This window comes from Oryctolagus cuniculus, chromosome 4, assembly GCF_051225735.1.
Source record: "Oryctolagus cuniculus isolate XC-2025 breed Fujian yellow rabbit chromosome 4, ASM5122573v1, whole genome shotgun sequence".
NCBI classification, from domain to species: Eukaryota; Metazoa; Chordata; class Mammalia; order Lagomorpha; family Leporidae; genus Oryctolagus; species Oryctolagus cuniculus.
In genome coordinates, this window is record NC_142870.1 from 11,185,588 (window position 1) to 11,207,083 (window position 21,496).

Consider the following 21,496-nt stretch of genomic DNA (forward strand, 5'->3'; position numbering starts at 1 on the left):
ACCCCGACTACACTCTGCGGTAAGGGGTGGCTGGGAGACAGCCTCAGAGTGCCTGGAAACAAGGACTGTGAAGGCAGGTGACCAACTCGCTCTGGGTTTCAGCCGCTTCTCTGAGTGTTTGAGTTGGACTTGGTGCCAGCTGCCACGCAACTCAGAGGCAGAGCCACAGAACACTGGGATGGGCCATGGGAACTTTGGGCCACTGGTCCAGGAATGCCAGGTACCCGGGGCTGTCACCTGATGTCCTGCTTGGGGCAGCTCCGTAAACCCCAAGCCAGGGCTGGGGGGGGCTTGAGGGGCACTGAGTGAGGCGGGGCTGCCAGCCCTAACGCACTCCATCCCGTGGCGGTGCAGGGAGGAAGGGGGTGACCCTGCTGGCCTTTCCTGGACCCAGCACACAACAGAAAGCACAGGTTTGGTGGGGGACTCACTCCTGCAGGCTGCGCCAGCCACGCTGGCTTGGAATTGTCTTTCCAAGCCACTTTCATGGCTACTTTGAAAAATTCCTGCCTGGGAATGCCAAATCCTTCTCCTGAGAATCTAATATTTAGAAAAGCCCTGAGGTTTTTAAGACTCCACCATTCAAAGCTGGGGCAAGACATTTCCACCAAGAGCGCTGTCTTCAGGGGTGGAGGGATGCGGCACCTCGCCCCCGCTGGGCGCCGGGAGTGCACACAGCTGCCGTCTCCCTCGCCCTGCAAAGGCACGAGAGGGAGGCTAACGGACAGCAGATGAGCTGGCACGGACACGGCTGTGCAAGGATGGGACTTCAGGGGCTCTGTGACATCCGCCGGCAGCTGCAGTAACACTGCCCCCGCCTCCGCCAGTTACCAACATCCCCCTCCCCAGCAGCCCACACGCAATGCCCCGTCCACGCACGACACAGCGACAACATGGAGAGAGCTGCAGTTGGAGTCTGGAGCTCTGCAGAAAAGTGGGGGGAACTCTCCCCAAAACAGTGGCACCTGGTCTCCTCCACTGTCGCTCCCAGGGCTAGCTCAGCTCGGGTCACGCATCTGCTCACCAAGTCGGACGATGCACACGGGCGGATGAGGGTGACTCAAAGAAAACTCGTGCAAAGTGGAACTAAAATGTCTACTTGGACACAAAATATTTCTCGATCCATGCATAGCTTTCTCCTAATGTGCATTGCCAGGAACTCCTTGAAGACCACCTTCCCCCCTCCCCATACTGTAACATTTCAAAGGCTACAGGAGCATTTAGGGTGACAGGTCAACTTGGCTCCTATCCACGGGCGCCATCCTGCCTCTCCCAACCCAAGGCAGAATGCTGGAAGCCAAACCAACCCCACAGCAAGTTGGACGCCGAGCAAAGCAAACAACCAGGCCCCTTTCTTGTCAGGAGAGGGCCAAGATACACAGCAAAGTGGCCAAGAAATATGTAGTAAGTTCCTATGAAGTCCAAGAGACACAGCAAAAAGCAAAATACTGTCCTTGTCCTCGGGGCAGGCTCAGCAGGAAAACTCGGTTAAAAATAGACAGCGTCTGGGGCCAGTGTTGTGGCACGGCTGGTTAAGCCGTGGCCCGTGACACTCATGTCCCATGTCAGACGGCCAGTTCAAGTCCTGGCTGCTCTGCTTCCCATCCAGCTTCCCGCTATGCACCTAGGCAAGCAGCAGAAGGGGGTCCAAGCACTAGGGTGCCTGCCACTCACGTGGGAGACCAGGATGGAGCTCTTGGCTCCTGGCTTTGGCTTGGCCCAACCCAAGCTGTTGCAGCCATTTGGGAGTGAACCAGTGGGTGGGAGATGCCCCTCTCTCTCACTCTGTGTCTCTCCCTCTCTCTCTTGCTCTGCCTTTCAAATAGAAAAATCTTTAAAAAAAAATAGTGAACATGAAGGAATGGGCCAGTGAGCTCTGTGGATGGTGGAGCCACAGACACGCAGGGAAGTAGGGGGTCTGCGGGGCAAGCATTGTGGTGCAGTGGGTAAGGCCGTCAGATGGGATGCCCACTTCCCACATCGAAGTGCCTGAGATTGAGGCCTCCTCCGCTTCTTTTTTTTTTTTTTTTTTTTTTTTTTTTTTTTTTTTTTTGACAGGCAGAGTGGACAGTGAGAGAGAGAGAGAGAGACAGAGAGAAAGGTCTTCCTTTTGCCACTGGTTCACCTTCCAATGGCCACCACGGCCAGCGTGCTGCGGCCGGCGCACCACACTGATCCGATGGCAGAAGCCAGGTGCTTCTCCTGGTCTCCCATGGGGGGCAGGGCCCAAGCACTTGGGCCATCCTCCACTGCACTCCCTGGCCACAGCAGAGAGCTGGCCTGGAAGAGGGGCAACCGGGACAGAATCCAGTGCCCCAACCAGGACTAGAACCCGGTGTGCTGGCGCCACTAGGTGGAGGATTAGCCTAGTGAGCCGCGGCGCCGGCCCCTGCCTCTGCTTCTGATCCAGCTTCCTTCTTATACTCATTCTGGGAGGCAGTAGGTGACAGCTCAAGTGCTAAGACCCCTGTCACATACATGGGAGACCCAGATGGAACTCCTGGCTTCTGGCTTTGGCCTGACCCATACCTGGGGGTTGATCTTTTACTCTCTCTCTCTCTCTCTCTCTCTCTGTCAATCTGTCTTTCAAATACATAAAAATAAATAAATGAAGCTTATATAAAAGCAGAGCTCTTATTGCAGAGGGCCCTTGGAGAGGCCCTCTGTCTGAGCCCACTGCAAGGTACTTTTTTTTTTTTTTTTTTGACAGACAGAGTTAGACAGTGAAGAGAGAGAGACAGAGAGAAAGGTCTTCCTTTTTCCGTTGGTTCACCCCCCCAAGTGGCCACCATGGCCAGTGCGTCACAGCCAGCGCACTGTGCCAATCCGAAGCCAGGAGTCAGGTGCTTCCTCCTGGTCTCTCATGCAGGTGCAGGACCCAAGCACTTGGGCCATCCTCCACTGGACTCCTGGGCCACAGCAGAGAGCTGGACGGGAAGAGGAGCAACCAGGACAGAATCCGGCGCCCTGACCAGGACTAGAACCCAGGGTGCCGGCGCCGCAGGTGGAGGATTAGCCTAGTGAGCCACAGCACTGGCCTGCAAGGTACTTTTTTTTTTTAAAGTTTATTTATTTAATTGAGAGGCAGAGTTACAGAGAAAGAGAGAGAGAAAGAGGCAGAGAGGTCTTCCATCTGCTGGTTCACTCCCCAAATGGCCACAACGGCTGGAGCTGGGCCGATCCAAAGCCAGGAACCAGGAGCTTCTTCCAGGTCTCCCATGTGGATGTAGAGGCCCAAGTACTTGGATCATCTTCTGCTACTTTCCCAGGCCATAACCAGAGAGCTGGATAGAAGAGGAGCAGCTGGGACAGGAACCAGCACCCATGTGGGACGCTGGTGCTGCAGGCGGGGGCTTAACCTACTATGCCACGCGCCAGCCCCCAGAAGGTACTTTATAAAGAAAGAGTTGAAGCCAGCATTCTGGTGCCAGGGGTTAAGCCGCCCCCTGAGATGCCGACAGCCCATATGGGCAGTGGGTTGAGTTCAATGGGAGACCTGAGTGGAGTCCCAGGCTCCTGGCCCAGCCCTGGCTGTTGCAGCCATTTGGGGAGTGAGCCAGCGGATAGCAGATCTCCATGTCTCCTTCTCTCCATCACTCTGCTCTTCAAATAAATCAAATACATCTTTAAAAAAAAAAAAGAACATCTGTTTATTGTGGCCCACAGTTCTGGAGGCCGCATCTGGGAAGAGCCTCGGGCTGGGTCACAATACAGCAGATGGCATCTCGCAGCAGGTGCACGTGCGAGAGCACAGAGCTGCACAGGCGGAGGCCACATGGCGCAGGAGGAAGGAAGAGAGTGGACCGAGAAGGCCAGACCTGCTTTTCAGCAACCCACTCTCTCGCTGGACTGATGGGGTCCTGTGAGACCCAACCCACTCCCGGGAGGCGGGCACTGATCTCTCCTGTGCTGGTGAACCTGTGACCCTACCACTTGCCGCAGAGGCCCCGCCTTCTCAGTGCTGCTGCGTGGAGACTTTGAGCCTCAGCGTGAGTTTCGGTGGGGACAAGGCCATCATGGGGTGGGGGCATCGGCGTGAGCAAGCATGGGAAGCACTGTGGGAGGTCAGAGGGGAAGCCGGCAGGGGCGGCTCGTGGAGGCCATGATGCCAAGTCATTTTGGAGACGAAATGATGTGGGAGGACCAGGACGGCAGGCAACACAGAAGCTGGGCAGTGGAATTCCACCTAAGGGAGAGGACAGACTGACGTCTGGGGACATTCAGCCCACATCCGCCTGCTGAATGGTGCCCAGTGGGCAGGAGGCCTGGTCCTTGGGCTCCCTCCCAGAGCCCCTGTCTACACTGCAGGCTTCTCCCTAAGATGCTAGACTCTCCTGCACCCTCAGGACTGCACCCGACTCGCTTGGGGAGGGTGGAGTCGGTCTAACGGTGCTCTGCTCCACCTCAGCGGGTGGGAAAAGCAGAGGTAGCCCATGTGACAGGGGATGACGAATCTCTCTGGTCACACACCACAGCTCTCCACTCTGCCATGGGGTCCTGGAGCAATGGAGCTGTGGCCCCTGCTGTCAAGCAGTCCCTGTGCTGGGCTCCAGTGATGGAGAAGGGGTTCGGGTCCCTGCAGCCAGCTGGAGGCGCCAGCGTCCCAGGCCGACTGATACTTGCAGGCTTGCATGCACTCCTTAAAGGGCATCAGGTTGAGACCTCAGAGCTGTGAATCCTTTCGATTTGATTTACTGCAGGGTCTGGAGACCCAGCGGGCACGGAGGAGCACGGCGCAGCGCGTCACGGGTGGGGGAATGCCTCCAACAGCACCAAAGACCCCGATGCCTGTGTGTACCTGAGCCCGGCCTCCCACTGGGGCCCATCTTGGAGCCTCGTGGTGCCGTGTCCTGGGGGGTCTCTGGTTGCTTCCACGGAGCCACACTCAGAAGCGTGAACAGCAAAGCTCCCCGGCAAACTTTGCCTTATCCAAGAAGGAGAATCCGGTCTCCCAGGCACTTCAATGATGGCTGAGAAAGGGGAAAACCAAACTCCTTCCAGGGATCAGTCATCCGGTAAACTCCCATAAATACGAAGACGCTGTGGGGCCGGCACCTCACTCCCGGCTTCACAACTCAAATGGGGACTCCGGCACGATGTTAGATCCCCGACGTGTGCCTCCTTTAGCTGGTTCCTGGCCCCACCGATGTCCCCACCTTTGCTTCTGTCCCCTTCCCGAGTGCCTTCTCTCCATGTGCAATACCCCTAGGGCTCCAGGTGCCCCTGGGGTACGAAGGCAGACCCAGGGGCTAGGACGGAAATGCCACTTTTACTGGCTCTGGAGGAAGGAGGCAGTTTTGACCGCAGGGGTCTGGAGGAGGGGTCAGGAGCCGGGCGTCGCTGGGGTTCAGCAGTCTGCCCCAGGTCCTGCGGTGTCCTGCAGGCAGTGGGGCTGAGCCTTCACTGATGATCAATGCCACCCCTGTAGGGAGGGGCTGGTCTCTCATCTGGGATGCACTCAGCCCCTTTTCCCTTGCTCTCTCTGCCTCTCTCAACACCATGCTTTCTGCCACGGGGTGATGCAGCCAGGTCGCCCCTCCCCAGAGGCGGTTCCTTGATTGCAGACTTGACTTTGCAGCCTCCGGAGCCATGAGCCAAATCTACTTCTTTTCCGTAGACGTCATCCAGTGCTGGGATCTCTCATAGCAGCATGAGCTGGACAGACAGTCTTCCTTCAGCAGGGATGGGTGGGGGGAGGCCGTAAAGAGGGCTCCAGGGAGCGTGGATGGGTGTGATGAGCCAGGCGCCAAGCACCCGGGGAGGGGTGTGGGAGATGGAGGCGGGGTGTGGGGAGTAAGGCGAACTGACATGGAGTGCCACTGGGCGCTCACAGCCGCACTGCCCTACAGTGAACTCGCTCAGATTTGAGGATATGAGTCTTCACCCATAGTCCTAAGTTGGAGCTCCCCTATTCCCCCATTGACGAGACAAGAAAATCGAGGCATGGAGAGGTTAAGTTACCAAAGCCTCAGTTGTTAAATGGTAGAGAAACTCTCTCTCTTGCTCTGCCTTTCAAATAAAAATTAAAAAATAAATACATAAAGAGGGGCCAGCATTGTGCCATAGCAGGTAAAGCTGCTACCTGCAATGCCAGCCTCCCATATTGAGAGCCCTTTGGAGACCTGGCTGCTCCACTTCCAATCCAGCTCCCCGCTAATGCGCCTGGGAAAGCAGCAGAAGAGGGCCCAAGTGCTTGGACCCCTGCCATCCACATGGGAGATCAGGATGGAGTTCCTGGCTCCTGGCTTCAGTCTGGCCTGGTCCCGGCTGTTGTGGCCATTTTGGGGAGTGAACCAATGGACAAAAGTGTGCTGTGTCTGTAGCTCTGCCTTTCAAATACACAAACACATATTTAAAATAAATAAACAACTTTAAGGGGTGGTTGTTGCAGCACGGTGGGTTAAGCCACCTTTTGCAACACCTGCATCCCACATCAGAGTGCATGGCTCAAATCTCAGCTACCCGCTTCCACTCAGCTTCCTGCTAGTGCAGCCGGGAAGGCAATGGATGATGGCTCACGTGCCTGGGCCCTGCCACCCATATGGGAGCTCTGGATGGGGTGCCTGGCTCCTGGCATTGGCCTGGCTCCACCCTAGCTGTTGAGGACATTTGGGGAGTGACCCAAATTCTTTCTCTCTGTCACTCTCCCTTTCAAATACATAAAGCTAAGTGTGTTTCTTTTTTTGACAGGCAGAGTGGACAGTGTAGACAGTGAGAGAGAGATAGAGAGAAAGGTCTTCTTTTTTCCATTGGTTCACCCCCCAATGGCCACTGGGGTCAGTGCGCTGTACAGGCCGGCGCACCGTGCTGATCCGATGGCAGGAGCCAGGTGCTTCTTCCTGGTCTCCCATGGGGTGCAGGGCCCAAGCACTTGGGCCATCCTCCACTGCACTCCCCGGGCCACAGCAGAGAGCTGGCCTGGAAGAGGAGCAACCGGGACAGAATCCGGCGCCCCAACCAGGACTAGAACCCTGTGTGCCAGTGCCGCAAGGTGGAGGATTAGCCTAGTGAGCTGCGGCGCCGGCCAAAGCTGTGTTTTTCAAATGGCAAAGGGAGCGTGGCCCCTGGGTCCTTGCCCTTAACAGTGAGTAGTCTTGCCTTGCTGGGAAGCAGGAGGATGTGGTTTGCCAGGGAGGCCTAGAACAGTGCCCCAGAGCGGGCGGCTCCAAGGACAGAGGTACATTTTGACAGTTCTGGAGCGCGCAGCCCCGGATCGCGGCGCCAGCAGGGCCAGTTGCCCCTGAGGGCTCTCTCGGTGGCAGGCAGACGGGCATCTTCTGGATGTGTCCTTGCATAGTCCTCCTTCTGGCTTTCCAATCCCTGCTCTGCTCTGGGGCCAAACTCCTTCTTCTTATGCGTACTCGGGTCAGTTGGATGAGGGCCCCCAACAGCCTCATTTGAACTGAATCAGACGTCATCTCTAAGTAAACCCCGTTCTGCAGCACTGTGGGTCCAGCTTCCTCGTGGGCAGATCAGGGCCACCGTGTGGGCCACAGTGGGCAGGAAGGCACGTGGCGGAGCTCTGGCGCAGGCGTGGGCTGCACTTCAGGCGGATCACGGAGCCGGCCGCGTGCAGCACAGAGCGCGGCCGCGCCTCCAAGTCTGCCTGCACAATGGAGCACTCCAGGGAGCCTTTAAGAATTGCAGTGTCCCCACTGCACCCCAGACTAATTAAATCCGACTGGCCAGGGTGGGACGCAGGCGTCCATCACGCGTACAGCTCCCAGAGGTAGCCGAGAGGGGCTATTCAACCAGGGGGCAGGGGGCTGGAGTCAGGACAGCTGGTATGAACAAGGGAGAGACGGATAGGAGTTGTGTCCTTCGGCGGCCACACGCTGCTGAGCGCGGTCCTGTCCCTGGCCGGTCACTCCAACCATTGTCCTGGGGTCTTGATGGATGGAGCCACAGGACACAGCCCCTGCAAGGCCATCAACAGCCTGCAGTGTACAGCGCCTCTGCCGCTCTGCCCCTGGGGGCCAGGCAGCTGCATATGAGGGGACCTGCAGCCCCCAGAGATGGCCTCCAAGTCCCTGCACTCCAGGCCTCACTAATAGGTGGGAGATTGGAGGCAGGAGGTGCACAGCAGGAATGAGGTCTTTGCTTGTGCTGTCGCAGGCGATGGGAGCTGCCCAGAGTGGCAGGTGTCTGTCACCCAGTGGAACTTTCTCCAGAAGGGCCTAAGGGCATCGGGGTGCTGGGCGTCTCTTGACTCAGCAACACAGCACAACTGAGCCTGTGTGCTAACTGCTCCATTTTGGCACCTGTGTAGATCTGCCCTTGATTCCAGCTGGGGGAGACAGGAAAGCCAATAGGTAGTACTGGGGGGGTGGTATAAGAAGAATGAAGAACTATCACCAACAAGCTCATTTCCTAGTTTCTTGTCTTTTTATGAGAATTCATATTTTTTAAACAAATTTATTTACTTCTTAAAAGATGTATTGATTTGAAAGGCAGAGTTACAGAGAGAGAAGAAGAGATGGAGAGAGATCTTTCATCTGCTGGTTCATGCCCCAAACTGCTGTAGGCTGGGCCAGGCTGAAGTCAGGAGTCAGGAGCTTCATCTGGGTCTCCCACACGGGTACAGGGGCCCTTGTACTTGGGCCGTCTTCTACTGCTTTCCCAGGCGCATTGGCAGGGTGCTGGACTGGAAGTGGAACGGCTGGGACTTGACTCGGTGCCCATGTGGGATGTCAATGCTGCAGGCGGTGGCTTCACCTGCTATGCCGGCCCCAAGAGAACTGATGTTTTCCATAGTGACGCTTTCCTAAGCACAGGCTTTGGCTGGGTTCTTGGCTATATCCAGCAGTGAGAACGAGACTGATGTGTCCTGCCTGGCCCACCCCACAGCCTAGTTGGGGAGGAAGGACCAAGCCAGTGCAGGACTGACTGCAGCCAACACTCTCGGATCAACTGCCAGAAGTGAGGGCCAGAGGCCAGGGAGGTGCTGGTCTCAGGGGAGACCCAGCATCCCATGGGACACTAACTCTACAAGGTAGGGCTCCATGGCTATGGGTTAGGGCTTTCTGGGGGAGGTCTGAATGGGGATTGCGATGCACACCTTGCTCCCAAGGAGTCTCCAGTGTAACAGGGCAGGGAGAGCACCTGTGTGTTCAAGCACTGGTCTCTCCATGCGCTCATCATGATGTGTGATAGGGAATTCAGGGAAGGTCTGGGTCAAGGCGAGTTGATGGAGCAGGGAAGGTGGAAGAGAAGGCATGAGGGGTGAGGGTGGGCGAGAGGTGGGGGGGGGAGGGCATCTCTGGCTAGGGCACAGCAGTGGCTGAAACATGAGATGGATCCTGGGGAGGTGGTGCAGAGACAGAGACAGTGTTAACAGAGGGAAGGTTCCAGCTGGGTGACACCGGACAGGGAGGATGGGGATGGATGGAGGAGGCTCATGGACCCAGGGTCCATGCCCACCTCCTGATGGCCTGGGCAGCAGACGAGGTTTGGGGAGGTCAAGTCAGGAAATCCAGATTGGGCAAGCTCCACGCCCATGTCGCCGCACACCCCTCACTTCCTCCTGACCTGCACCAGCCGTGGGCTCCAGCCCTCCCTGATGAAAACGGGCCCCTCCAGAGAGTGGTGTGGGGGGTCGAAGAAGATGATTTGTTAAGGGGGCCAACTGGAAAGGCATTGGAGTAACTACAGCTTGGACTTCATTGAGGTGACTTAAAGGTTGCAAGAAAAAAGAAAAAAACTACAACGAATGCTGGGCACTGGGCATTTGGCCTAGCAGGTACCAGACGCCCACATCCCACAGCCGAAGGCTGGGTTCAAGGCCCGGCTCTACTCCCTGTTGATTCCAGGTTCCTTTCTAATGTGTGTCCTGGGGGGCAGCAGGCCCGAATAGCTGGGTCCTCACCACCCACGTGGGAGACCCGGATGGGGTTCCTGGCCCAGCCCCTGCCATTGCAGGCATCTGGGGAGTGAACTGGTGGATGGACATCTCTGTCTCTCTGCCTTTTGAATTGAGAGAAAAAAGACCGCTGGGTGAGGGTCCTGGAGATGAGCCTGGGACTGCACCTGGTCAAGCACACGGGAACGCGTGGGTCAGGGAGGGCTTCCCTGAGGAGGTGACAACTGAACACTGCAAAAAGTAGAGCATAAAAGGAGGAGACAGAAAGTGACAAAGCTGGAGGGGCCAGATCAGGAGCCACGGAGACAAAAGAGAAGATCTGGGGCTTTCTCCTCTGAGGAAAAACAGTCTGCGTGATTTTTAAGGTGAACGGGGAGAAAGCCCAGTTCAAAGGCTGAGTCAGCCTCACGGGAGGGGCAGGAGGGGGGAAACCCGGCCGGCCTGGCCTGGCCCTGCTGGTCCAGAGCCTTTCACTCAGCAGGGGGCGGGGGAAGTTGGGGGGAAGGAGGGAAAGGGAAGCGGGAGGAGAGGACGAGCCCATGAACTTCTGCCCCTGGAGGTGGCTGGGTGCAGGCACCTCCTGGGTACCACATTGTTAGCCAAGGGCCCTCACTGAGGATTCAGATGCGTGGGGCTTAGGACTCCACGGTAACGCTTGGGGAGGAAAGATTCCACACCCCGCCCCCAACCCACGCTTTGCTGCCAGCGCTGGGTCAGGTCCAAGGCCCGGGCCCTGCTGCAGACGCAGCTCACGGAGCAGACGTGCTGTGGCTCCTGAGAGCCATCCCAGGGCCTGTGCAGTGGGGCAGGGAGAGGATGAACGCCCCCTCGCAGCCCCCACCCCTGGCCAGGGTCTCTCCGCAGCTTTGGAAGCAGAACCCCCCGGGAGCACCTAGCCCTCATCCAAGCCGTGTGACTGCTTGAAAAATCAAGCAGAACGTGGCGGCTGGCCCGGCTGGGGGGGGAGGGGGGGCGCGAACGTTCCATTCTTTGCTGGCAGGAGAACACAAGGCCACAGAAGGCCCATGATGAGAAATAAAGGACCCAGTGAGTCAACGCGTTTGTGACAGGTTTATTGTGGAGCTCTGCGTGGGCCTGCCAGCACAGGCCACAGACATGGCATTTCAAAGACTCACACATTCCACCCTCCCTGCCGGCCGCCCCTCTGGCAGCCGTGGGAAAGCCGGGGCCTGGTCCCGCCATGCACCAGGAGTCTGCCGAGCAGGCTCTGGCCTCAAGAGTAGAGAGAGTGGCCCCTCACCTTCCCAGAGGGTAGGCGAAGGGTCTGAACAAGCAGCTCGCTTTCCGCACGGGTGGGCCTCCTGCTAGCCAAGGAACGGGGGGCCGGAATCTGCACAAATGAGCCGGCAAATCTTGCAAGGAGATTTTTAATGGGCAGCTGTACAATCTTTTCTCTCCGAACTCCTGCATGGAGAAAAGCTGTATTTTCTGATGGGTCTGTAAAACCTACTTGCTGCCTGGGTTTTAAGGCCTGACAGCCAGCGGGAAGCCCCTAGGTTGGATCCCAGGCTGCTCACCCGCTTGGCACCAGGACCCTTTCTCCCCTACAACACTGACAACAAAGCTACTATCTACCAGGTCCTTACCCTCAGTTTGGTGCTATTACTCTCTGCTCCACATGCAAATGAGGAAACAGAAGCACCGGTTAACTAAGGTGCCCACAGTCGCCCCACGCGTGAGTGGCAGGGCTGGGAAGTGGGATGCACACAGCCCCAGTGTCCTGGACTGCTCCTTAGCTGCCGCAAGGCTGGGCATGTGGCGATCATGGGCGGCCCTCTCTGGATCACAGCCTTCCCCTGGGAATACGAAATGCTCCCAGTCCGTAAGAGGAACGGAGCTCACTGTCAGACTGAACTTGTGGGTAAGCTGTGTTGTGATCGCGGCACCATGGTTTTCTGGCAGGGCCCAGGGGTAAAAGCTGAGAGGCGTTTGCTGCACAGGTGCGGACTGCGGCACAGAGCGAGGAGGGCACCTCGGGTCAGCCTGAGCCTTCGGAAAATCCGCACGCACAGTGAGGACTGAAAGCCAGCACTGAGCCTGTGCACTGGAAACACGCACCAGGATCCTCCCCGACGGTGCCGCCTGCCCACGGGCCCCCCGGCAGTGCCAGCGAGGAGCGAGCTCTGAGGCCCTGCGTGGACAGGGTTCTTCCCCGGGAAGAGGCCAGCCGGGGAGCTGCTCTGAGACCAACACCATGACTTCCTGGACCCCTTTCCCGTGTCCTCACTGTCAAGTGCAGGGCTGGTGGCCAACATTCTCTACGATCTCAGCTTTACTGGCTAACCACCAGGCTCCATCTCTGCACCCCGCCCCCAGTGCAGGCTTCTCCCCACTGCCACGCGGACCCTGGGACGCAATCCAGTGGCTCCGTATGTGTGCTCTGGGGTGATGGGAACCAGAGGGGAAGGCCTGGCATGCGACATGTGAGGGAAACCAGGGGCCTCACGTGGCCCAGTCCCCTCACAGACGCCTGGCAGGCCAGAGGCACCAACCCTGCCACGGGTGTTTGGAGAACTCCAGCAAAAGAAGGGACTGTCCTACTTTCACGGGGGTGGCGGGTTGAGTCCAAGGGAGGGACATGTCCTCTAGGGGGGCTCGCGCCATCACTCGGAAATGGTAATGCCAGGCAAAGGTGGCAATGACAGCTGTCATCCTCTGTCAGAATCTTCTAGAGAAGTGGGCTGAACACTGACCTCACAGTTCCACCCACTGTGACCAGCTATGACTGCAGGCACTAAAGTCACTCGAAAATCTATAAGGGGACTCAAAACATTCATGGAAAAATGCATTGAAAAGATATTTATTTTGGTGCAAAAATTTTTTTGAAACCCACACAGACTCTTCAAAGAGTTCATAAAAAAGGCACATTATAGGCCGGCGCCGTGGCTCACTAGGCTAATCCTCCGCCTTGCGGTGCCGGCACACCGGGTTCTAGTCCCAGTCGGGGCGCCGGATTCTGTCCCGGTGGCCCCTCTTCCAGGCCAGCCCTCTGCTGTGGCCAGGGAGTGCAGTGGAGGATGGCCCAGGTGCTTGGGCCCTGCACCCCATGGGAGACCAGGAAAAGCACCTGGCTCCTGGCTCCTGCCATCGGATCAGCGCGGTGCGCCGGCCGCAGCGTGCTGGCCGCGGCGGCCATTGGAGGGTGAAGCAACGGCAAAGGAAGACCTTTCTCTCTTGTCTCTCTCTCTCACTGTCCACTCTGCCTGTCCAAAAAAAAAAAAAAAAAAAAAACAAAACAAACAAACAAAAAACAAACAAAAAAAAAAAAAACCCAAAAACCTATGCATGGATTTCAGCATTTATTTTTGGCACCCAAATTAACTTTAAATTCAGCTTTTCCCCACTCTCGTATGTCTGTCCCTCCCCTCAACACATACACACAGCTGATATTGATGTCCATTTTCTATGAGCCAACCTGAATTTCTGTGAACTCTGGTTTTCTTAAATATGGGCCCCAAAGAACCCTGGCTGAAGTGAAAGAGGCAGAAGTAGCTGTGATCTCTGACTGTGGCCCGTTTCCCTAGCCTGCCGGATCCACAATGCGGCAAGAGGATTCTTCATGCATTATGGCGACCACTGGTATCCAGCCTCTATAAAAATTCTCCTGAAGCCGGCGCCGCGGCTCAACAGGCTAATCCTCCGCCTTGCGGCGCCGGCACACCGGGTTCTAGTCCCGGACGGGGCACCGGATTCTGTCCCGGTTGCCCCTCTTCCAGGCCAGCTCTCTGCTGTGGCCAGGGAGTGCAGTGGAGGATGGCCCGAGTGCTTGGGCCCTGCACCCCATGGGAGACCAGAAGCACCTGGCTCCTAGCTTTGGATCAGCGCGGTGCGCTGGCCGCAGCGCGCCGGCTGCGGCGGCCATTAGAGGGTGAACCAACGGAAAAGGAAGACCTTTCTCTCTGTCTCTCTCTCTCACTGTCCACTCTGCCTGTCCAAAAAAAAAAAATTCTCCTGAGTATTTTTGGAATAAGAGAATAAACAGACGAATTTATAATTTTGCCAAAAGGAAAAAAAAATAAACAGATTCACTCTCTGAAATGATTTTCACTTTGCCAGGACTGGGACTTGAAGTGCACATCCCCCACTCTTGTCCTGGTCGGGTGTTGCCTTGGGGGTGGCAACTGGGTCCAGAAAATTGTCCTTGGTCGCCAGCCTCTTTCTCAGTCCCAATAAACAAGAGCCTGGAGGAGCAGCACCTGCCAAGAGTGCTGCTGGTCTTGGAAGTTCTCGTCTGAAGGGAAAGTGGAGACAGCCTGTTTCCTCTCTGAGGTCGTGAGTCTGTGTGTGCCAGAACAGGGGCTCTGGCATTTTCCACAAGGTCCTCTGATCATCTGATCCACTCCCTTAGCAGGCATGTACCGGCTGATGATACGCTGTGTAGGTGCAACCATATGGAATTGTTGTTTTTATGGGTATTAAGTGGTACTAGCAATTTCATATGGTTCAACCTACTAGAGGGTCTCCCTAAGCCAGTGTATGACTTAAGTTTTCTTCTGGTGGCATCAAATCCATCCAGATAACTCAGTTCTGATGGAAAACCCTACTGCCATTTGCAAAGGGGAGTCTGGGTCTGCCTGGGTTTCCTTCCGGAAACGGGGCACATGCCAGTTTCCACCACACACGTAATGACATGACGTGACTCTGCAAAGGGACAAGTCCTTGCGTCAGACCAGCTTCTCCACTGCAGAGAGTGTGGGGAACAGTAGTCAAGAAGACGATGTCTGAAAGAGAAAGCCGAGGCTCTGGGCACTTTTGACGTTGCACATGCAAGATATCAGCTCTAGACTGAATCTGCTCACCAGGAGTTACGAGGGCAATTCAGGAAGCCACCGATGGGGCTGGCTGTCTTTTTGGCCATAAGCAACCAGGTGGACATTAGCCACAGTGGCCAGCAGGCTGGGGCCAGGGCCTTCTTAGCTGTGGGGACTGTGAGCAGCATCCCCAGCCTCTCCCCACTAAATCCAGCAGCAGCCCCTCAAGGCAAACGGATGGCGTGTAAGGGAAACAGGAGTTTCCGACAAATCGTGAGCCGCACAAGCTACAAGCGAGCCCGGAGGAGTGACGTCGAGGGAGTTCTTAGAGTAGCAGGAGAGAACATTACCCGACCTTGACAATGGTATCCCTTCCAGCCTACCCCAAGACCAGAGAAGAAACCCTGGCTCACACAGGTGAAGAGACAGGGCCGGGACAGCGAGAGGGACCCCCTCTCCACCCCACTCTGGGCCTGTGCACCTCCTGACCTCCCAGTCTACGGCTTCACCGGCCCCTCCTTACCCTTCAGGTCTCTGCTTCAACATCACTTCCTCCCGCAAGGGTCTCTCCTTCTTCCCCTGCAGTGCCCGCCTCCCACCCTGCTGCTCAGTGGTGCCGTGTGGATGGCAGGGGTGGGAGGGTAGAGGTTGGTGTCCTACTTGTTTCTTCCATTAGAAAAAGGAGACCCGTGAGGACAGGGCGCCTGTCTCCACCGAGTGCCGCACCCTCCTCAGAGCCCAACAGGGCACCCGAAACTTGGTAGACATCTCCTCCCACAATACATTTCTCAACAGAACGGCAGGGGAGGCCACATGAGGGACGTTCATGAGGATGGGCTCAAGCGTGTGGACATCGCAGCGAGCCCTCCCAGCAACGTGTGCGTGGGTTTATTTCTGCAAAGGCGACGAGAGGGGAGTGTGCCAGGGTGGAGCGGATCCTCAACAACAAATGGACGCTGTGCAGGGTCCCATCCTCACCCACGTATCTCTGGGGCATTTACCGGTTCCTCATTAAGGATCAGTCCTTTGGACAAGTGTTTTGAACCCTGAGCCAAACCACGTCCCTTGCCAATGTGTCAACAACTTATAGCCAAAGCCTAAAGAGACGGTTATCTGCTAGGCTGGGTGGTAGAGTTCCATGCTTCACAACCGGTGTTACAGGGAATGATCGCTCGCCCACACACTGATCGGGGGAGGCCTGGTCCATAAACACTCGTGAGGATTGATTGTGTCTATGTTTCACAGAGCACAGGTCACAGGCGCCACGCGGGCAGCCTGGTTTCTCATCACCACTGCCAGCTTCCAACATCAAGAACACAGAGACGTTTCCATCTAACTTTTATATGAAGAATTTAATTAGCTATACACGTAGCTAGGTCAAAAGGTTGTATTACAGTCGTTAAAGCCGCAGGTTTATATATTTATATATTTTACATTCATATTCGTGGAAATACTGAAGCGCAATGTTAACGAGAGGCAGCCCTCGTTCCCTGCACCTTGTGTGTGGGGAGTTGGGGGAGGGAGGGAGGGAGGAGGAGGAGGAGGAGGAGCTACCCACAACCGGGGGCAGGCTCCCGAGAGCGAGCCGAGGACCAGGAGGGATCGACGAGTGACAAAGGCATCAGCAGGACAGCTGGACTGGGCTTGAGGCTCCCCCGCCCCACTTTCTGTGCTGTCAGCGAAACAGGCTTTTTTTTTTTTTTATTGAGAGCGTCCAACTAGTGTTTAAAAGACAAACATGGCTTCAGCTACAGCACAGCTAACACATAAACGGACCACGAGCTCCATTTCATATTAATCTGTAGAAACTCCACAGTCTAGTTAAAAAATGTAAACATTGGAAATTAATTGCAAGGAGACTTCTATACATTCTTTCTTGTCAAGAAAATTACTTGTTCAAAATATGTCATTCCATGAAACGCAACTGGAATAAAACTTCATGTAACAGAGACAAAAAAGAGATTGTAGGTATTGTCCATCACAACAACCTCCGTGGTGTCGTCTACTGGTTTATGGCATGAAACACGCGGAATTAAGAAACCCAAACAAAACACCAACTCAACCAGATAAAACTGAGACCGAACTAAGACACAGGTGCTTTCTCACATGGCTACAAAGTCACTGTGCAAAATAAAATCAATGCAACATGATTAGAGCATCATACAAGGTAACAGCTTTTGCCATGGAAAGAACTCATTTCGTATGTACAGGATGTAATACATGCTCAACAAAGTACAGCTGATACACACAACAAGCACAAAACACCTTCAGTTTAACTGGGCTCACTCTACACGTCTTTAGAACAGATACTGAACTCCTCTGCACTTGGGGGGAACCCCACACTACACAATTGCGTTTGGTAACACTGGACAAAATGAAAGAAATACATCAAGTCTCAGATTCCTGGACATTGGAACAATTTCAATAGCACATGCAGCATTCCTTGATAGTGGGTCTTTTTGCAAAACCAAAATAGTCAAGAAGTAATTGATTTCTGTTTTTATTAAAAGGCTAAAATATATATTTTAAAAATAATATTTTTAAAACTATTGAAAGCACCTGTGCAAAGGTGGGGGGAAGTCAATTTGAGTAACTAGGAAAGCCACAAAAGGACCCACTACCCTGTGTATTTTTTGTAATTTTTGCAACTATCTCTGCAAGTAATAACTCAGACATTGCGATCACATGCAACTAAGGTAAAATGAGGTAAACTGCTCTGCAGTGAGTTCTTCTACTCAGAAGGCAGTAGGTGATCATGCTGGAAGCCACATGATCAAGGCTGCATCTCCCATCATCCCTCTGGGCAGTGATATGGGATAGTGGGTCTCTTTGAGGACTTTCAAGCCTGAGGGGGGGATGGACAACATATGATTCCTAGAAAAAGGAGGAAAACAACACATAAGCAAAACAAAACAATGAGCAAAATTCAAGCTAGGAAAATGAGTCAGGCATGTAAACAGCATGGTGCCAAAATGATTAAAAAAAAAAAAAAAAAAAAAACAAAGGAAAGGGGGGAGGGTAGGAAGGGGGCATGCTACAGAGGGAATGAAAATTAAAAACAAAACCAAAACCAAAACCAAAATCCCACGAGCTAAAGTCTTGCATTATAGAAGGCCTTCAAAGAGACTGTTGCGAATGCAGCAGTGGTCTGGCTTTAAGTTCTGCAAACAAAGCTCGGCAGAATCAGAGCAATGCTGCATGTTTCACCGGAAGGAACCAGAGAGGAGAGGCGACTGAGCACCAGGGCACTTACATTGCTGGCTTGGGTCCATGTCTGTGGTCAGCTTCACGTAATTGGATGGGAAGAGCCCCACTTGTCCGTTCACTTCTCCTTTCCACCAGTCGGGGTCCTCCTTGTTGAGGACGTTGATGATCTGGCCCTTGTTGAAGGCCAGCTCGTCGTCGTTCTGCGCGGTGTAATCGTACATCCCGATCACCTGGCACACTGTGGGAGAAAGGGCTGGGTGAGCAGTTACGCCCGTGCCACAGGGGACGTGCAGCCAGGAGACACTTTCATGGATTATTTTTGTCCTTTCAAAGGAGGAAATGATGGCGCTGACACTGCGGTGCAGTGGCTAAGCCTCTGCCTGCAGTGCTGGCAGCCCACATGGGCGCTGGTTCGTGTCCCGGCTGTTCTTCCTCTGATCCAGCTCTCCGCTGTGGCCTGAGAAAGCAGTAGAAGATGGCCTAACTGCTTGGGCTCCTGAACCTACGTGGGAGACTGGGAAGAGGCTCCTGGCTTTGGATTGGCCCAGCTCTGCCCATTGCAGCCATTTGGGGAGTGAACCAGTAGATGGAAGACCTTTCTCTCTGTCTCTAGCTCTACCTCTCAAATAAATTAATTAATTAAATTCTAAAAAAAAAAGGGGGGAAGACAATGAAGTGGAAGTGTCCTGATGGGCTTTCCACAGTGCAGGCAACAGAGAGAGGAAGATGAAGGATTAAAAACCAAAGACGGTAGCAAAATTTTCACCCTCAGTGTCCGGTTTCTGTAATATCTTCCTCTTTTCCATGCTGACTCGTCAGAAGACGTGCACAAGTGGTATGTGAGTGCTTTCACGGAGCGCAGTGCAGGTCCTCATGACGCTGACTCAGGAGCCGGGCCCAGCACCCACCCCACGCTCTGCTGCACGGACAGCTGGGGACCATGGAGGCTGCACTGCCATTTTCCTTTCTTTTTTAAATGGTGGAAGGTGATTATCATTTGACCTCCAAATATTCTAAATCTTAGTGAAAAGTAAAACCAGTGCTTCAGAAGATCATTCTGTTGTATCTTTGTTCTCAAAACTTTGTTTCAAAGACGTTTCCACAACCCACAATGACTGTTCTCCCCCTGTTTTCCTCTCAAACCTAGAGGATGTTAAACTGTCCTCATCCCTGGCATCTCCACACCTTAGTCTGTGCTGTTGGGTCACCGGGCCCAGTCAATCTTTCCCAGCCCACCTATGCATGGGTTCAGGCCTTTCTCAGCCTGCAGTCAATTCAATCACTCCAGCAAATGGTTTCCGAGGCTCTCAGCCGACCTGATGAAGGTGCCATGCCCTTAGCATGCTGGGACAATGCCAGCTCTCCCCAGGGCACGGCAGACCCACCAGGTCCCACACCCCTCTCCCTGCCCGTGAACCCTCAGCTCAAGCACAGAGGCCCAGCTGGGGTCAGGACTCAGTCCCAGAGTTTGCTGATCCTTTCATTTCTTGCCACTGTAGCCAAGTTTTAATCTTACTTGATTGAGGATGTGTAGCACAGACATTTAACTTCAAGACACTGGAACCAGATTTCCATATTTTCTACAAATGCCACCCAAGAAATGTTGGCTTCAATACCCAAGCTCCCCTAATCTCACTTCGTTCGAATATTACTGATGCATCTAATTTAGTCTCTTCAATCAGAAAGCAGCCAAGTGGGTCACTGTGGTGCTCTGTCCTTTTCCTGCCCCTAGGAAGGTGTGCAAACATCCTGTCTACTCGGTGAAACCCCCTCTGTTCACAGCAAAGTGTCATGGGGCAGAGTTTTCAGTGTGCAGTGGATACCACGTCACAACCAGCAGGCCTCCCTGGCCTCCAGGCTCAACCTCCTGACCTATTTACCCCCCAGCCATTTATTTTTAGGGGTCTCTGTTGCCTCAGCCCCAGCCCACATCCCAGTTGAATTAGCTGGAAGGCAATCAAGAGAAAACTCTGGCTGTAACGCCCCAGCATGCATGACTCCTAGGAGAGTTCCAACAAGACAGAGCAGAGCTGCTTAGAGATTTGGTCCTTTTGAAAAACATATTCTGTATCACATTAGCTGGGTGCCAGGCCTGGTAGAGAAGGGCTTCAAGTACACAAGAACACAGTCTAAGACACTTGATGGGAAAACCAAGGAGAAAAACAAAAGTGATGTGCGGATCATCTTCCAATGACAGGCCGCAAACTCCTTACCTGCGGGCAACGCCGCGGACTTGGGTGGCTCCGTTGGAGTGATTTTGCTCGTCCCAGGACTTAGAAGTTTTACATAATTAGCTGGGAACCAGCCTATCTGGCGCTTTTTTCCACGTGCCTAATGAGAAATAAATTATGTTAGAAGGGTTGAAAAGGTTCATGTTCTTTGATGATACAGTTTGCTTTGTGGCACAGCACTTATGCCAACTTTACACAAAACTGAAAAAAGAAATGGCATTAGCAGTAGAACCACTGGGTTACGTGTCACCAAAACCACACACTGTAGTCAACATTCAAATCGTGGCAGCCATCGGTCAGCAAAGTCGGGGCTATTTTGGCTTGGGCCAGAGGGTGCAGATCCCAAATTCCGTATACACTGCTGTGTGTCCAGGACAGAATATGCTGCCCATGTATCACCAGCCCTCAGGCACTACCTCAGGTACTGCAGAGCTGTGCTTAACGCCAACATTATGCATGGGTGTCAGGAACAGTAACACCAGCCACCAACACCTACTGAGCGCCTTCTGAGTCAGGCGCCCTACTAAGTACTATACATGACTTGATCCACACAATTCCAGAAGGTTAGTACCAATATTATTCCCCATTTTAGATGAAGCAAGCAAGCCTTGGAAAAGTGACTGTCCTGACGTTACTGGCTAGTCAGTAGCAAGCGGACGCCTGTGTTCTTCTTCATGGGTAGCATACAACCTCGGGTGCAAGGTAACGCACGAGCAGTGTGCACAGGACACAGGGAGCCTTGAAATTGCTTTCAAAAACCTGCAGGCTCACAGGGTGGCTGCAGCACTTTTCATTGCCATTCCTTTCTCTTTATTTCAACGTGACTCAACACAAGATCCATCTATTGAGTGTCCACAGGTGGGTTTTGCTGCAAAGGGTGAGGACGTGGCATGGAGGGGGGCCAAGGCTTGCAGGTATGACACGCCGCCATGAAAAGGCTCTTGCTGGGGGGCACGAGGAGAGTTACGAGCCCTCTTCTGCAGACCATCATGAGAAGAACTCAGAACAACTGTACACACACACACACTCTCACACACACAAACACACAACACCGCACAGAACACCTCCACTAAGAAGGCTCTGGGCCGGCACCACGGCTAACTAGGCTAATCCTCCGCCTGCGGCGCCGGCACCCTGGGTTCTAGTCCCGGTCGGGGCGCCGGATTCTGTCCCGGTTGCTCCTCTTCCAGGCCAGCTCTCTGCTGTGGCCTGGGAAGGCAGTGGAGGATGGCCCAAGTGCTTGGGCCCTGCACCCACATGGGAGACCAGAAGGAAGCACCTGGCTCCTGACTTCAGATTGGCACAGCGCGCCAGCCGTAGCAGCCATTTGGGGGGGGTGAACCAACAGAAAGAGGAAGACCTTTCTCTCTCTCAAACTCTGCCTGTCATAAAAAAAAAAAAAAAAAAAAAAGGCGGCTCTGATAAAA

The 21,496-nt window shown here is 54.3% G+C and overlaps 1 protein-coding gene across 14 annotated transcripts in view; it reads right to left on the minus strand.

Moving 5' to 3' along the window:
• ITSN1 (intersectin 1) overlaps positions 1–21,496 on the minus strand; it is a 225,997-nt gene that overhangs the window by 39,545 nt on the left and 164,956 nt on the right. For 8 of the 14 annotated variants that reach the window (XR_016233033.1, XR_007914559.3, XM_051833603.3 and 5 more), the window contains 2 exons: positions 20,052–20,169; positions 17,885–18,076 (listed from right to left, as the gene is read on the minus strand). Coding sequence is in view for 10 of the 14 variants with exons in the window: in XM_051833603.3 (XP_051689563.1) it covers positions 17,885–18,076; positions 20,052–20,169 (310 nt within the window). In the remaining 4 variants the exon portion in view is untranslated. Of the gene's footprint in view, positions 1–15,964; positions 17,506–17,884; positions 18,077–20,051; positions 20,170–21,496 lie in introns of those variants that run through there. The other 6 variants (XR_011387720.2, XR_011387719.2, XM_070071868.2 and 3 more) reach the window with 1 other exon arrangement.